The sequence below is a fragment of the Aotus nancymaae genome, unplaced genomic scaffold (genome assembly GCF_030222135.1).
Source record: "Aotus nancymaae isolate 86718 unplaced genomic scaffold, 86718_ANA_hifiasm-v0.15.2.pri h1tg000020l, whole genome shotgun sequence".
In the NCBI taxonomy this organism is placed as follows: domain Eukaryota; kingdom Metazoa; phylum Chordata; class Mammalia; order Primates; family Aotidae; genus Aotus; species Aotus nancymaae.
In genome coordinates, this window is record NW_026988432.1 from 50495082 (window position 1) to 50513297 (window position 18216).

The 18216-nt window shown below is 44.0% G+C and overlaps 1 protein-coding gene across 2 annotated transcripts in view; it reads right to left on the reverse strand.

Annotated features, from left to right (window-relative positions):
* TAF4B (TATA-box binding protein associated factor 4b) overlaps positions 1-6813 on the reverse strand; it is a 161041-nt gene extending 154228 nt beyond the window's left edge. Inside the window, exon 1 of one of the 2 annotated variants that reach the window (XM_012447290.2) lies at positions 6474-6813. In XM_012447290.2, the coding sequence (XP_012302713.2) occupies positions 6474-6813 (340 nt within the window). The remainder of the gene's footprint in view (positions 1-6473) is intronic. The other variant, XM_012447291.2, reaches the window with a different exon arrangement.
* Between the last annotated feature and the right edge of the window lie 11403 nt (positions 6814-18216).

An 18216-nucleotide genomic window follows, 5' to 3' on the forward strand; every position in this document is an offset into this window, starting at 1 on the left:
CAAGACCCTGTCTCAATTTTTTTGTTTTTTTTGAGACAGTCTTATTCTGCTGCCCAGGCTGGAGTGCAGTGGCACGATCTTGGCTCACTGCATACATTTGGGCTCAAGCAATTCTCGGGCCTCAGCCTCCCAAGTACCTGGGATTACAGGTATGTGCCACCACGCCCAGCTAGTTGTACTTTTGCTGTGTTGTCGAGACTGGTCTTGAACTCCTGACCACAAGTGATCTGCCTGCCTTGCCCTTCCAAAGTGCTTGGGATTACAAAGTGTGAGCCACCACACCCAGCCCTGTTACAATTAAAAAAAAAAAAAAAAAAAAAAAAAAAAAGATTTTTAAAATACACTCAAAACATTGGGAGGAGGTTAATGTTTTTGTGTAATTTTTCTGTTTTCCAAATTTTCTACAATAAGCATCGTTTTTCTAATTTAAAAAATGGGGATAGGTAGGCACTGAGATAATTTAAAGACTCATACTTTTAGACTACTGAAAATTTGGTAGGTGCTAATACATATTAGCTAAACAGCAACCAGAGTACCTATCACCAAATGCTGTATAAGAACCTTAAATATTCATGACATTTCTGCTGTATAACATTGTATTCCACATAAATGGTGTTCCCCAGAGTTCTGTGATATGCAGACCCTATATACTTATTTAACCCTTATGATATTTTTAAGAAAGTATTAGCCATATTTTAGAGACAACATGACTGACATTAAGAATGAGATTAATGAGCTGGGCGCAGTGGCTCATGCCTGTAATCCCAGTACTTTGGGAGGCCGAGGCGGGTGGATCACGAGGTCAAGAGATCGAGACCATCCTGGTCAACATGGTGAAATCCCATCTCTACTAAAAATACAAAAAGTTAGCTGGGCACGGTGGTGCGTGCCTGCAATCCCAGCTACTCAGGAAGCTGAGGCAGGAGAATTGCCTGAAACCAGGAGGCGGAGGTTGCGGTGAGCCGAGATCACGCCATTGCACTCCAGCCTGGGTAATAAGAGCGAAACTCCGTCTCAAAAAAAAAAAAAAAGAATAAGATTAATATCTTGTCCAAGATTACAAAGCTATCAAGTGGTACAGCTGGGATTCAAACTCCAGGATCAATGCCTGTCCTATGTTTTCACTCCATTACAGTCCATAAAAAGCCAGCCTTCCATATTATCTACAAACTTGATTGGCATACCATCTAGGCCTTATTCTATGGTCTTGGTCTGCAGCTTCCAGGCAACTATGCATCATATACCTAGCTGACTTCAAGCTAACAAGAGCTTTCTTAGCAGTAGTCATTCAGTAAGTAACAAACCCATACACTAGTATTATCATCCAGCCTACATTTCTCTATATTCAAAGCCTACCTTCCCTCTCAATTACGAGACTCATATACTATCATTAATTAATGTCTGAAAAATGACTTCTTAGATTCCATGGGTAGTTTTCTAAAATTATGTATTAATACTGTTGACTATGTATTTAAACAGTATATGGGGAGTAAAATTTAGCAATGCCTACTGAAATATTACCATTTGAACTAACAATTCTACTTACAGCAGTTTATCCTATAAAAATCCATGTTTCCAAAACTGCACAAAAATATACGCGCAAAGATGTTTATCACAGCATCACTTATAATAGCAGAAAACAGTGCAAACAGTATCAATGCCTGCGAATAGGCAAGTGGTCAAAAAACAATGCTATGTTAATACAATAGACTATTAAGCAGTTGAAAAAATGAGGCAGTTACAGGTGCTAACACGTAAAAGACACAATAGGCCAGGCACAGTGGCTCACACCTGTAGTCACAGAACTTTGGGAGGCCGAGGTCAGCAGATCACTTGAGGCCAGGAGTTCAAAGACCAGCCTGGCCAACATAGCAAAACCCTGTCTCTACTAAAAAGACAAAAAAAAAATTAGCCTGGCGTGGTGGCACACACCTGTAATCCCAGCTATTCGGGAGGCTGAGACATGAGAATCGCTTGAACCCAGGAGGCAGAGGTTGCAGTGAGCTGAGATTGTGCCACTCTACTCCAATCTGGACAACTGACTGAGACTCTGTCTCCAAAAAAACAAAAAACAAAAAAAACAAAACAAGCAAAAAAAATACAACGATAAGATTAATAATAATACTTTGAATTGGAAATTACATTTTAGTGATTTTTTCACATGAATACATACTGCTTTTGTAAGTAGAATAAGCAAAGAAATCAAAACTGATTTCTTTTTTTATCACACACTGATATGTGTGGTGGCCCTCAGAATCTCTTAGGGGCTGCAGCTCTACTGCCCCCTACTCTCTCCATATATGCCTACATTCAAATACTTAAGCGCCTTCTCTGTGGCAAGCAACTTACTAGGCACTAAGAATAATAGTGACATAGAGTCCCTGCCTCTGTGGACCTTCTAATCAAAAAGAAAACAAAGTGTGAGAGTACTATGAGGGTGAAAGTACGGCACCCAAATGGAAGCACTTAACTGGAGAACCTAAGCTCCCCTTGAGGAAGGGCAGCAGGAGCGGAGCACCAGCACTTTCTCCTGAGGGCTGACTACTGACAGAATAACACCATTGCCACTATCACTTTACCCTGACTTTACAGTCTGAAAATCAAACAGTGGATGGTATATGGTGAACACTGAAAAGAATACCCCTCATTTCACAAAGCCCAGCAGCACTGTGACAACTGTAGAGGTGATGATCATGTACACTGTATCCCTTTGATAAAGCCAGAGTGGAAACAAAGAATTTATCCAAGGACTGGATCAAGAAGTTAAAAAAGGAGATGCAAATTCTATGGCCTGTCTCAGCATGAAGACAGGCTGATGAAAAGGGACCTCACTGCTTCATAAGTAACTTTCATACTTTTATACAGTATGACTGTCATGCAGAATTTATTCCAGTTTATGACCTAAAAGTAGTAATCAAGTCCTCGCTTAGCATTCTCAAACAAGTGATAGGCAAGATGAAGAATATCAAAAAGAGAAAAAACTACAGTTCGGCCTAAAACCCCACATGTTCACAAAAGAGAAGACTGAAGAAATTACCGAAAACCTTTTATTAATATTTCCTTAAATGCCCTCTTGTACATACTTTTTATTGCCAGCTCCTGCTCCGTAGAAAGACCTGTGGTACACATATATATATATATTTTAACTAGTTCTGTTCACAGATGAAACTCTGAAGTAAAGAGACTCAAATACTTAAAGTATTCATTATCTTAGAAAATTAAGAACTGACATATAATTTAAGCACCCTTGTGTAATCAAGTGCTAATTCTTGGTACGCAAAAGAAATAGTACAAAATTCAGGCTGGCACGATGGCTCACGCCTGTAATCCCAGCACTTTGGGAGGCCGAGGTGGGCAGATCACTTGAGGTCATGAGTTCGAGACCAGCCTGGCCAACATGATGAAACCCTGTCTCTACTAAAAATACAAAAATTAGCTGGATGTGGTGGCCTGTGCATGTAATCCCAGCTACTCAGGAGGCTGAGGCTGGAGAATTGCTTGAACCCAGGAAGCGGAGGTTGCAGTGAGCTGAGATAGTGTCATTGCACTCCAGTCTAGGGAACAGAGTGACACTCTGTCTCAGGAAAGAAAAAAAAAAAAAAAAAGAAATAGTACAAGATTAATAACCTTTTTTAAAAAGTTACTTTAATCAGTGTTTCCATTTCATTCTTCAACTACTATTATCTTATTCTGCCCAAAAAGAGCACAGATGTAGTTAGTACACTCTTCTGCCACACATCAGCAGAAATTACCAAAAGCAAATCCCCACCTCCTCTATCATGACCAATTCCTAAGGGCAAATTATCTTGTCTCTCTCTTTTGTAGGGGTTTCTCAGAGATAAACAGCATGCAATGTTTTAATACAGTGCTATGAACATACTTAGGCTATGGTCTTAGTTTGCTACTGTTTAACTCTGCCAAGTTTCAGTTTTGGTTCCTTGGTATATCTGAATCACCTTTCAGTACTGACACTCAATGAGGCATATCGTACACATACAAGTAAAAACAAAAAAAAAGCATAGCTTTATGGAAAGAATAGAGTTAAACAGACCTGAACTAAAACTCCCCCTGACACCTATGAGTTGCCTGGCATTGGACAAATTATTTACTCTTAGAGATCTCTTTCCTTATTTGCTACCTGCTTATTATTACCAACAAATAAAAGAATACAAGTAATTTGTTAAAAGTGCTTAGCATGGTAAGGCCCCAGTCCACTAGTAAGTGATTCATTCTCACCTACCAGCAAGTTTTCATTCTTGACAGTTCTTTCTTTGGGGTGTAGGGGAGGGTTGGGGAGGGACAGAGTCTTGCTCTGTCACCCAGGCTGGAGTGCAGTGGCATGATCTCTTGGCTTACTGCAACCTCCACCTCCCAGTTCAAGCAATTCTCATGCCTCGGCCTGTCGGACAGTTCTTTCTTAATACTTTTTTTTTTTTTTTACTATAAACAAATATCAGTGACTAGACAGGATTTATAGTTTAACAAATCGGGGGGAGTTCAATCTAACACATTCAGAACTACTTTATAAATATATATTCAGAATAACAATTTAGAACTAGCAAATAATGTATTTGGTGCTACAAACTGCCATAACACTGTCTTAACAATTTTACATACCTTGTTTGTGTGTGTGTGCACGTGTGTGTGTGCGCGTGTGTGTGTGTGTGTTTTCAACAGGGTTTCACTCTGTCACCCAGGCTGGAGTACAGTGGCACAATCTTGGCTCACTGCAACCTCCACCTTCTGGGTTCAGACGATTCTCCTGCCTCAGCCTCTCAAGTAGCTGGGACTACAGGCACACACCACCACACCCGGCTAATTTTATTTGTATTTGTAGTAGAGACAGGGTTTCACCATGTTGGCCAGGCTGGTATTGAACTCCTGACCTCAGCTGATCCACCTGCCTCAGCCTCCGAAAGTGCTGGGATTACAGGCGTCAGCCACTGAGCCCAGCTCCTTGTATACCATATAAAACTGAAACAGAACTTCGTAAAAAGTGAAAAACATAATCTGTCCACATCATATATGACTACAACATTGGATACAAAAAGAGCCCCTTCATTTTGTTAGGGGATATAGATTCTTTGAATCAATGCTTCCCCTTTTTTACCATCTTTGCAGGTCAGAGTTCCAATCACTGCTAAGCAAAATTAACAAAAGGCAAATTCCAAGAGACTTTCTTTCAGTAAAGAAAGGCTGAACACCCCAAAATCATTCAGCATATTTACAATATGTAAATTACCACAAAGCAAAAACCTTTATGTAAATCATAAAATACAGCCCAACAGAGTAAAAAGCCCTAGGATACAAAGTAGTGAAAGACTCATTAGCATTCGTTCACACATTGCTTCAATTGCAACTACAACAACTGCACGGCTATGATCTGTTTGTCAACTATGGCACGTGCTCCCAGTCAGGGATTTTGCTAATTGAAAGCTACAATCAGGCCGGGCGCGGCGGCTCAAGCCTATAATCCCAGCACTTTGGGAGGTCGAGGCGGGTGGATCACGAGGTCAACAGATCGAGACCATCCTGGTCAACAAGGTGAAACCCCGTCTCTACTAAAAATACAAAAAATTAGCTGGGCATCGTGGCGCGTGCCTGTAGTCCCAGCTACAGAGACAGGAGAATTGCTTGAACCCAGGAGGCAGAGGCTGCGGTGAGCCGAGATCGCGCCATTGCACTCCAGCCTGGGTAACAAGAGCGAAACTCCGTCTCAAAAAAAGAAAAAAAGAAAGTTACAATCATAAGACATTTAAAGATTGTGCAGGAGCAGCATTATTCGTACTTGATACTAGAAAGCAGTAAACCTATTCTGATTTGCTTAAATTTAAAAATCTCTTCCAGTTTTAATACACAAGTACTTCACTAGTATGCCAAGCACGGTGGCTCAAGCCTGTAATCCCAGCACTTTGGGAGGCCGAGGAGGGAGGATCGACTGAGCCCAGGAGTTCGAGGTTCCAGTGAGCCGTGATCTCGTCACTGCATTCCAGCCTGGGCGACACAGCGAAATCACCATACTTCATTCGTTCGTTCGTTCATTCATTCATAATTAATGAATAAGTAAAACGCTATTCTACATCATAATCTAAGCGTATGGAAATCCACGGTATAAACCGGTCCTTCCTCTACATGGAAATTAACTTTAGCTATATCATCTCCCCTACCTAGGAGCCAGTGCCTGAAAGGCCCCACTGAACACACTGATGTAGCTTTTTACTGTGTCACTTAGATGAAAATATTCTTTCCTTAAACATGAAAAGAAAAACTATGCAGTAATGACACAAAAAGAATATGTTAACTGTAAAGCCAAATCACTGCCCAATAAGCTGTTTCCTGTACGCTAACTGCAAAGTCAAAATTATGAAAGGTTCCCGGAGCTCAGAGTTTTTTAGGAGCAATCTGAAGCTGCGACGTTTCCCGTCACCGCCGACTGGACCGACAGACGAGGCTGGAAAGGGTGATCAACATACCTGGAGGAAGCTGCAAATTAGCAGGAAACTGGATTGTGGTGTTGGGGGCTTTCACGGCGACTATCTGAGGAGCAGGCAGCCTAGGGCCGCTGTTGAGTTTAGGAGGGGCGCTGATGGGAGCCACTTTGGTCACCAGGGTCCCCACGGGTGACCGCAGGAGCTGGGACCCCGTGGGCTCCACGCAGACGCTGACAGGAGCCTTAGTCACGGCGCCCAGGGCCACCGGAGTGCTCTCCACCCGCACCGGCAGCGCCCCGGCCGGGGCCATGGTCACGGTCCCCGAGGCGCTCACAGCAGCCGGGGGAGCGGCGCGGGCGGGATCTGTGAGGCCGGCGGGCATCCCCCAGGGGCTCAGCGGCAGCTGTGGCGCTGCGGTTCCGGGAGCAGAGGTGACGGGAGGCTTGGCGCACGGCAGCCGACTCCGGTAAGGTTCGGGCTCCACAGCATCGCTGGGGAGAGACGCGGGGGCAGCGGTAGCGAAGTCAGTGACGGGCGCCGGCTGCACGGCAGGACACGCGCGTCCAGGACCTTCCTCCCGTCCGCACGAGCCTGGACTGCCCCCGGAGCGACACCCGCCCGGCCTCTCGCAGCTTCCTCAGCGGCGCTCACACGTGCGCCCCCTCAGCCCGGCGCCTCGGGCTGGGGTCCCGCTGCGGAGGAGCCTGGACTTGCGGCTCCCGGAAGGTCGTCGCTCGCACCTCGAGCCTAACTGCGGAGCGGCTCCCCCGCCAGAAATTTCAAAACTACAAACCCACAGCGCCCATAGCCCCCTACGCGCGCTTAGCACGGCCCCGTTGCGCTGCCACGCCAGCCATGTTTATATAGCCACGCGGAGACCTCGCGCACGCGCCCAAGCCGCCGCCACCGCCCCGGGTTTCCCCGGGATCCGGCCGCGTGATTGGCCAAGAAGCGGAGCCGCTCCCGTGACGTCACTGGGGACGGCCCCGGAGAGCGTTAGAATCTTCCCCAGAATCGCCAGCAAGGAGGGGTGATGCCAGAAACCTATCACGTGGGAGGCTGGGGCAAGTTGCACTTGGAAAACTGCGGTATTTGTGTTCCTCTCCTGGTGTCCCCTGTTATGTGTTCCTCGAAAAGCCAGGACTAGACTGTCTCCAGGATTCTATTTTTTAAGGAGAAAATGCGGAGGACCGATTTCGGAGAGGAGTGACTCAATAGTAATTCAATCACGCATTTTCAGTGTTTTTCTCTGCTGTCTATACACTGAAGCATTGCTAAAGTTAGCATTAGAAATGACATTGTAGAGCCGGGCGCGGTGGCTCACGCCTATAATCCCAGCACTTTGGGAGGTCGAGGCGGGTGGATCACGAGGTCAACAGATCGAGACCATCCTGGTCAACAAGGTGAAACCCCGTCTCTACTAAAAATATAAAAAAAATTAGCTGGGCATGGTGGCGCGTGCCTGTAGTCCCAGCTACTCGGGAGGCTGAGGCAGGAGTATTGCTTGAACCCAGGAGGCGGAGGTTGCGGTGAGCCGAGATCGCGCCATTGCACTCCAGCCTGGGTAACAGGAGCGAAACTCCATCTCAAAAATAATAATTAAAAAAAAAAGAAATGACATTGTAAAAATAAAAATGGTGTATAGTTTTATAGTCTGTGAGATGTGCCTATTTTCATACTTAAATGGAAATCTTAAATGGAAAATTGTTTCTTCTTTGGTGCTGCTATAGATGTCTCTATCATCTCTAAACATTAAAATTGTTTGTATGCCTGTCTTCAAAACTTAATGTCTTTTGATACCTATATAATTAGATTCTAGCACTTAGGTATTAAGTGCGATCATAGATATTATATGGATAAATAAAAGGCGTTGAGGGAGTAAACGTGAAAAAACTTTCCTCTTTGTAATGCTGAGAAGATACCTTACTTTCGAGCTAATGTCATAAAACTGTATGTTTGTAGGAACCAATATCGCACTGAAAGGAAATTTTCCAAGTAGGCAGATGCTATGATATAAACGTTGTGTTTGTTTTGTTTTGTTTTGGAGACAGGGTCTAACTCTCTTACCCACGCTGGAGTGCAGTGGCACCGTTGGCTCATTTCAGCCTCCACCTCCTGGGCTCAAGTGATCCTCCTACCCGCCTACCTCAGACTCCTGAGTAGTTGGGACTACAGGGAAGTGCCACTGTGCCCAGCAAAAACGGGGTCTCCTTATGTTGTCCCGGCTGGTCTCCAATTCCTGAGCCCCTGCCTGGGCCTCCCAAAGTGCTGGGATTATACCCCCAACCGAGTATCAAAATCCTAAAGCAGAAGTTGATGGTATTAGAAGGTGAGGCCTTTGAAAGGTGATTAGAGGCCAGGCGCTGTGGCCCACGCCTGTAATCCCAGCACTTTGGGAGGCCAAGGCAGGCCAGACCACGAGGTCAGGAGTTCGAGACCAACTTGGCCAATCATAGTGAAAACCCGTCTCTACTAAAAATACAAAAAATTAGCCAGGCGTGGAGGCAGGGCGCCAGTAATCCTAGCTACTCCGGAGGCTGAGACAGCCTTGAACTCGGGAGGTGGAGTTTGCAGTGAGCTGAGATCATGCCAGCCCATGTCACAGTGTGAGACTCTGTCTCAAAAAAAAAAGAAAAGTGAAAAGGGGATTAGATCATAAGGGCAGAGCGCTCATTAATGGGATTAGTAAAAGAGATTCCATTCAGGACAAATTATTAAAGTGATGAATATGTTAGCTTGATTTATTTCATGACACATGAAAACATCACATGATACCTCATACATACAATTATTGTTTGTCAGTTAAATACATTAAATAAATAAAAAGAAATCTCAGAAAGATCTCTCACCCCTTCCACCGTGTGAGGTTATAGTAAAAAAAAACTTTGCCTACTAAGTAAACTCACATCAGACACCACATCTGCTTTGATCTTGAACTTCCCAACCTCCGGAATTATGAGACATAAATTTATTTATTTATTTATTTATTTATTTATTTATTTATTTTTGAGACAGAGTTTCGCTCTTGTTACCCAGGCTGGAGTGCAATAGTGCGATCTCAGCTCACCGCAACCTGCGCCTCCTGGGTTCAGGCGATTCTCCTGCCTCAGCCTCCTGAGTAGCTGGGATTACAGACACGCGCCACCATGCCCAACTAATTTTTTGTATTTTTAGTAGAGACGGGATTTCACCATGTTTACCAGGTGGTCTTGATCTCTTGACCTCGTGATCCACCCGCCTCGGCCTCCCAAAGTGCTGGGATTACAGGTGTGAGCCACTGTGCCTGGCCATAAATTTATTTTTTTTATAAGCTACCCAGTTTATGATATTTCATTATAGAAGCCCAAGTGGAGCCAGGTGCAGTGGCTCATGCCTGTAATCCCGGCACTTTGGGAGGCCGAGGCGGGCAGATCGTAAGATCAGGAGTTCGAGACCAGCCTGACCAACATGGTGAAACCCCGTCTCTACTAAACATACAAAAAAAATTAGCTGGGCGTGGCGGCGTGCTACTCAGGAGGCTGAGGCAGGAGAATCGCTTAAACTGGGAGGCAGAGGTTGCAGTGAGCTGAGATGGCACCACTGCCCTCCAGCCTGGGCGACAGAGGGAGACTCTTATGAAAATATGAAAAAATGCTCATCGTCACTGGTCATTAGAGAAATGCAAATCAAAACTACATTGTGATACCATCTCACGCCAGTTAGAATGGCAATCATTAAAAAATCTGGAGACAACATGCTGGAGAGGATGTGGAGAAATAGGAACACTCTTACACTGTTGGTGGGAGTGTAAATTAGTTCAACCATTGTGGAAGACAGTGTGGGGATTCCTCAAGGACCTAGAAATAGAAATTCCATTTGACCCAGCAATCCCATTATTGGGTATATACCCAAAGGATTATAAATTGTTCTACTATAAGGACACATGCATATGAATGTTCATTGCAGCACTGTTCACAATAGCAAAGACCTGGAACCAACCCAAATGCCCATCGATGATAGACTGGACAGGGCAAATGTGACACATACACACCATGGAATATTATGCAGCCATCAAAAATGATGAGTTTTTGTCCTTTGTAGGGACATGGATGAACCTGGAAACCATCGTTCTCAGCAAACTGACACGAGAACAGAAAATCAAACACCTCATGTTCTCACTCATAGGTGGGTGTTGAACAATGAGAACACAGGGACACAGGGAGAGGAGCATCACACACTGGGGTCTGTCAGGGGGAAATAGGGGAGGGACAGCAGGGGGTGGGGAGTTGGGGAGAGATAGCATGGGGAGAAATGCCAGATATAGGTGATGGGGAGGAAGGCAGCAAATCACACTGCCATGTGTGTACCTATGCGACAATCTTGCATGTTCTTCACATGTACCCCAAAACCTAAAATGCAGTAAAAAAAATAAATAAGTTTAAAAAAAATGTATTCAGATTTTTATGCTGAGGAAAAAAAAAAAAAAGCAGCAGCAGCAGCAGCCCAACTAGACTCATAGAGCAGGCAGCCTGAGGGTTACAGCTCCTGCTTTTCTACCTCTCTGTAAACGTGTGCCGTCACATTTAGATAAGATGTACTCACAAGATCTGGTAAAGTCCACACACTTACTACCTTTACTGTCTCCCACTTCTCATCCAGCCTAAATCCACCTCATGACTCAAATCAATTACACTCCCTCCCTTTCTATGGGGAATTCCCTGACCACTTACCTTCTAGCAAGTGCCTCAAAATGGAGTTGGGGAGAGAAAAACTCAATTTATTGAGCACCTCCTGTGTGCTGGTCACCAAGAGATGCATTTCCTTTTTCCAACTGCTTCATTTTACTAACTTAAAAACTGCAGTTAAAAGAATAATGTTTCCAAGAAGCTGGAATTCAAACTAGTCAGTATGATGCCAAAGTACATCTCTTTCCATCACTCCAAAAACGTCTGATTCATCATACATCCCACACTACCCTTGGCAAAATGCCTTGAGCATAAAAGGCATTTAATAAATATTTGCAAGGCCGGGCACGGTAGCTCAAGCCTGTAATCCCAGCGCTTTGGGAGGCCAAGGCGGGCGGATCACCAGGTCAAGAGATCGAGACCATCCTGGCCAACATGGTGAAACCCCGTCTCTACTAAAAATACAAAAATTAACTGAGTGTGGTGGCGCGCGCCTGTAGTCCCAGCTACTCGGGAGGCTGAGGCAGGAGAATTGCTTGAACCCGGGAGGCAGAGGTTGCAGTGAGCCGAGATTGTGCCACTGCACTCCAGCCTGGTGCCTGGCAACAGAGCAAGACTCTGTCTCAAAAAAATAATAATAATAAATAAATAAATAAATAAATATTTGCTAAGGTAATGAATTAAAGGAAGCTTCTGCAACATTTTCAGGGAAGCAAAGTTGTGTAATGTATTTGAATATTAGGTATATTTTTCACTAACTGGGCAAATTAGGTCTGATTTCTTTTCCTTCCATATAGTATGGTTAAATAGATACTTGAGTATGGAAGGATCAGTTTGTTTTGAGGACTCTCCCTTTCTAAACTTCCACTAGACCCCCACCCCAACTCACATACTTTGTTTAGATAGGTAATTAACCTCCACCATCAAATTACAAAGAGGCTTGGTTGGGGAACTATATTTTTTCATAAAGTTAACCTTGTGCATTTTGTGTTTGTGTGTGTGCGCGTGTGTGTGTGTGTTATGGCAGGGAGGGACACGGTGGGGGTGGGGTGTGCAAAGGAGAACAGTGTATCACTGGCTCTGCCACCCAGAGTAATGCAGTGAGGCCATCATGGCTCACTGGCAGCTTCAACCTGCTGGGCTCAAGAAATTCTCTTACCTCAGCCCCCATACCTGGCTAATTTTTTGGTTTTCTGTTTGTTTGTTTTTTGGGTTTTGGGGGTTTTTTTGTGTTTTTTTTTTGCAAAGACAAGGGTCTAACAATTAGGTTGGTGCAAAAGTAATTGCGCCAATATGTTGCCAAGGCTGATCTCAAACTCTTGGACTCAAGTGATCCTATCTCAGCCTCACAAAGTGCTGGGATTATAGGCGTGAGCCCCCATTTTTTCTTATAATTGTTTATAATATGCAAATACCTGATGTGGTGGTTCATGCCTATAATTCTAGCACTTTGAGAGGCCTCAAGCAGGAGGATTGCTTGAGGCCAGGAGTTGAAGACCAGCCTGGCCAACATGTCAAAACCCTATCTCTACCAAAAATACAAAAATTAGCCACGTGTGGTGGTGCACACCTGTAATCCCAGCTACTTGGGAAGCTGAGGTAGGAGAATCACTTAAACCTGGGAGATGGAGGTTGCAGTGAGCCGAGATTGCACCACTGCACTCCATCGTGGACGACAGAGCAAGACCGTCTCGAAAACAAAAAAGAAAAGAAAAGAAAAAGAGGTCGGGCGTGGCAGCTCACGCCTATAATCCCAGTACTTTGGGAGGCCTAGGTGGGAGGATCACAAGGTCAAGAGATCGAGACCATCCTGGTCAACAAGGTGAAACCCCATCTCTACTAAAAATACAAAAATTAGCTGGGCACGGTGGCGCGTGCCTGTAATCCCAAATCCCAGCTACTCAGGAGACTGAGGCAGGAGAATTGCTTGAACCCAGGAGGCAGAGGTAGCAGTGAGCCGCGATCACGCCATTGCACTCCAGCTTTGGTAACAAGAGCGAAACTCCGTCTCAAAAAAAAAAAAAAAAAAAGAAAAAGAAAAAATAGTTATTAAACAATAAACAGACATTCATAAAAAATTAGATTACACACAAAACTTTTTTTTTTTGAGACAGAGTCTTGCTCTGTCTCCCAGGCTGGAGTGCAATGGCATGATCTTGGCTCACTGCAACCTATGCCTCTCAGTTTCAAGCCATTCTCCTGCCTCAGCCTCCCAGGTAGCTGGGACTACAGGCACACACCACCACACATGGCTAATTTTTTTTTTTTTTTTTTTTTTTGTATTTTTAGTAGAGATGGGGTTTCACTATGCTGGCCAGTCTGGTCTTGAACTCCTGACCTCAAGTGACCCACCCGCCTTGGCCGCCCAAAGTGGTAGGAGCCACTGCACCTGGCCACAAAACTATTAATGAAAGATATTTCTATTTAGAGACATTCTAAGTGATAATTTTTGTATCTCTGTATTTTCTAATTTTCCTACAGTGAATGTATCTTAATTGCATAATCAAAAATTAAAGGAAGCTTTTTCTTAAAATACATATTCTTGGTGGCAATTGAAATCTGTAAGCACAGCTAAATACACTCCAGTCTCCTCAACATAGCATCCAAGTGCCTTTAATGGATTTCATGAACCTAGACAAACATGGTAGCTTGCTGTAGCTACGACAAGCAGAAGCTTATTACAAATACTGTCTTAACCTAAGAAGACAGGCTATTTTCTAAGTGTGAGTGATCATTTCTTTTCACTTCCAATTAAGTGTAGAAAAAGTAATGACTGTTCAAAAAGCCAAAAATCCCAGAAATAATATTTATTTGTAAAAGATTCTGCAAACACTGAACTTTATACTTTTTATGATAACACCAATTTTCTAGAATTATATTATTTTCAAAAGCCCCTCCTCCCCACCTACCTTCAGTCATTCCTCTATGTAACATTTATTGAGGCCTTACTATGAGCTTGGCAGTAAAGAATACATCACTCAGGCTGGGCACAGTGGCTCACATCTGTAATCCCAACACTTTGGGAGGCCGAGGAGGGTGGGTCACTGGAGGCCAGGAGTTTGAGATTAGCCTGGCCAATAGGGTGAAACTTCACCCCTACAAAAAAACAAAAATTGGCCTGGTGTGGTGGCACATGTAGTCCCAGTTACTTGGGAGGCTGAGGCACAAGAATCACTTGAACCCAGGAGGCAGAGGTTGCAGTGAGCCAAGATCACGCCACTACACTCCAGCCTGTAACAAAGTGAGACTCTGTCTCAAAAAAAAAAAAAAAGAAGAGAAGAGAGTGATCAACTATATCAAATGCAGCAGGTAGGTCAAATAAAGTGAGGACTGGGGAATGCCTGTTCAATAGAGCAACACAATGTGGGCGTCACTGGTAACTTTGACAAGAGAGGTCTCTGTGGAATGTGGGAGTGAAAGCCTATTTAGAGTATGTGAACGAATGGATGGAAACGTAAAGTTATAATGCAAAGTAAGGGAGAAAAAATGGGGCCATGTGGGAAGGGATGAGGTCAAGGAATTTTCTTTGCAATAACAGCATGTTTGTATGCTGATGACAATGTTCCAGTGGAGAGGGAAAATTGCTGATAGAGGAATATTTGAATTGGGGGAGCCATGTCCTTAAAGGCAAAAAGGGATGAAATCTAGTGCACAATTGTGCACCTGTATCCCCAGCTCCTTGGGAAGCTGAGGCAGGAGGATCACTTGAGGAGTCTGAGGTTGTAGTGCACGATAATCGTGCCTATGAATAGCAACTGCACTGTAGCTGGTGCAATGCTGTGAGACCCCCCTCTCTAAAAAAAAATTTTTAATCTAGTGCACAAAAGAAATGGTTGAGCTTTGATAAGAGCCATAGACTATTCATCTATGGCAAGAGAATGGAAGGCAGAGTTCTTGGCCATAGACACTGGTAGATGGATATTCATGGTGGTGGGAGCTTGTATAAATTCCTTTCTAATCATTCTCCCTTCCTCCAATGCAATCTATGCTCCCACTGTTTCTAGGACAATCTTTCTAAAATGCAAATCTATTATACAACTCTCTTACTTACCACTTCCTCACGTCCACGCATTACCCACAGGATAAAATCTCAAGTAGTGTGGCATACAACGTTCATTATGATCTGGCACGTGTTAGATCGTCCAATCAATTCTACTCTGCCATGTAGCCATGGGCACCTTGCAATGGCAACATAGAGAACTACAGGAATTTTGCAAATATCTCAAGGTCTTTCTCAACTTCATGACTTTGCATATGGTATTTTACTTTTCTTCCAATACCCTCCCCATGTTCTAGCTGGCCAGTTCCTATCTGGCTTCAAAGGTCAATAATCTAGCCTGGCTGTGGCCCCACTGGATGAACTCAGTGCCTCTCTTCCCTCTCCCATAGCACCTCATTGTAACACTCATTATATTGGTTTTTTGTTGGTTTTTGGTTTTTTTTTTTGAGATGGAGTCTCACTCTGTTGCCCAGGCTGGAGTGCAGTGGCACGATCTTGGCTCAATGCGACCTCCACCTCCTGGATTCAAGCAATTCTCCTGCCTCAGCCTCCTGAATAGCTGGGACTATAGGCATGTGCCACCATATCCAGCTAATTTTTGTATTTTTAGTAGAGACAGGGTTTCACCATATTGGCCAGGCTGGTCTTGAACTCCTGACCTCATGATCCGCCCGCCCCGGCCTCCCAAAATGCTGGGATTACAGGCATGAGCCATCTAGCCTGGCCCATTATATTGTTATTCAAGTTTTTCTTGCCTATCTTCTCCCACAGTTTAGTGGGCTGTGTCATGTTCATTTGAGGATGAGAAGACAGAACTGAATACTTAGTAGATACCTGACAAAAAGCAATTCTCTGATGCTTTCCTATCTCACTCCCGAGCTTTAGCACCTCCGGGACAGAAATTTGGTCTTGTGTATCCCCTGTGCCTCCTACAATTCTTCATATAAGTAATAGGGGCTTAAATATTTCAGCTTTCTTTTCTCAGTCTATATTTTTCTGGGGTGATGTCATTCACTTACGTGGCTTAATTTATACCTATATGTTTATGACTTCTATATCTTTGGCCCCAAATTTCTCTTCTGGTCTCAAGACCTACACAAACAACTGCCTAGTGTCTTCACCGGGATGTCCCACAAGTTAAACCTAACTTGTTATGTTGCCTCCTCATATATGCAGATTTCAACCTGTACTTGGTTGAATCTGCAGATATGCAACCCAAGGATACAGAAAGCCAGCTGTATCTCATCTTCAAACCTGCTTTTTCTCCTATGGTTCCTATTTCAGTCAGCCAGATCAACCTCCTTCCAGTGACCCAAAATGCAACAATCTTGCATGTTTTTCATATGTACCCCAAAACCTAAAATGCAATAAAAAAATAAATTAAATAAATAAATAAATAATACAAATAAAAATAAAAAAGGAATTGACCTTGAGTTTAGACACGGTGGCTCATGTCTGTGATCCCCACACTTTGGGAGGCCCAGGAGGATGCAACACCTGAGGTCATGAGTTGGAGACAAGCCTGGCCAACATGGTGAAACCCCGGCTTGCTAAATATACAAAAAATAGCCGGGCATGGTGTCAGGCACCTGTATTCCTAGCTACTCAGGAGGCTGAGGCAGGGAGAATTGCTTGAACTCAGAAGGCAGAGGTTGCAGTGAGCTGAGACCACACCACTGTTATACCCGAGCAAGTTAGAAATAAAGCACCACACTCTGAGTTCCTGCTGGTGACCGAGAGTCAGCTCCGCTCAAAATCTCTCAGCCCCAAAGAACGGGCTTGATTCCTTTTTATACCTTGCTTAGAGAAGCGGGGTGGCAAAGCAGAATTTTACAGAAGCAGAACAAGCAAGTTAGTAGGAGGTAGCTGGTAACCAGGAGGCAGGAGGTTCCCAAGACTGTTGGTTACCAAGGGGGTAGCAGGGGGGACTTCCCATTCAATCAATCACCAAGGGGGGTAGGGTATACACAATAGCAGGTAGACTTGCCAAGAAGGATGAGGTTACAACAGTTACAGGTACTGAGAACAGCGTGATCCAAACCTCAACAGTTCAAGGTTCTGAGTGCAGCATGACCCAGTAATGCACCTGAGGGGGCCATGGCAGGGAGGGTGAAGCTAAGCTGGAGATTGTCAGGCTTATTTCTAAGATGGAGTCATGTTAGTTCATTTCACCACTGCACTCCAGTCTGGGCGACAGACGGAGATTATCTCAAAAAAAAAAAAAAAGAATTGACCTTGAGTTTGTCCCATTCTTCACTTGTTTCAATCAGTCATTAGATCCTGTCAATCTCTTACTCAAATCTGTAATATCTCTGGGATCCATCAGTCTCTCTCATTCCCACTGTCACTCTCTTAATTCATACCCAAGAATGCTCACTTGAATTATTCTAACTGGGTTCCCTCCACACCTCCAGCCTTGTTCCTTCTTCATTCTATACTCTGATATATTATTTATTTTATTTTTTAGAGACAGAGTCTTGCTCTGACTCATAGACTGGAGAGCAATAGTGCCATGATAGCTCACTGCAGCCTCAAACTCCTGGGTTCAAGAAATCACCCACCTCAGCCTCCCAAGTAGCTGGGACTACAGGGTTCACACCACCATGTCCACCTAATTTTTGGTTTGTTTGTAGGCACAGTATCTCATGTTACTCAGGCTGGTCTCAAACTTCTGGCTTCAAATGATCCTCTGCCTCAGCATCCCAAAGTGTTGGGATTACAAAGCCAAACCACCATAGCTGGCCAGAGATTTTTATTCAAAATGTTTGTTTAGTGTTAACATTGGAATTAGTCAATTTTTGAAGTGTTATTTGTCTTTCTTATTGAAAGCAGCCTAACAAAATTTTCAAATTTTCATCTGTTTTTAATTCCATCATTGTTCCTAAATTCCCATTTTTGTATATTACTTCATTTATTTTTATCATTATTTTTGTATAGATGGGGTGGGGGGGCGGTCTTGCTTTGTTGCCCAGGCTGGTCTCGAACTCCTGGCCTCAAGCAATCTTCCTGCTTGAGGCATCTCAAAGTGCTAGGATTATAGGCATGAACCACCACATCAGGCATTTGCATATTATTTCTAATTCTTGTCCATTATATGTTTGCTACTACGTGAAGTGTATGA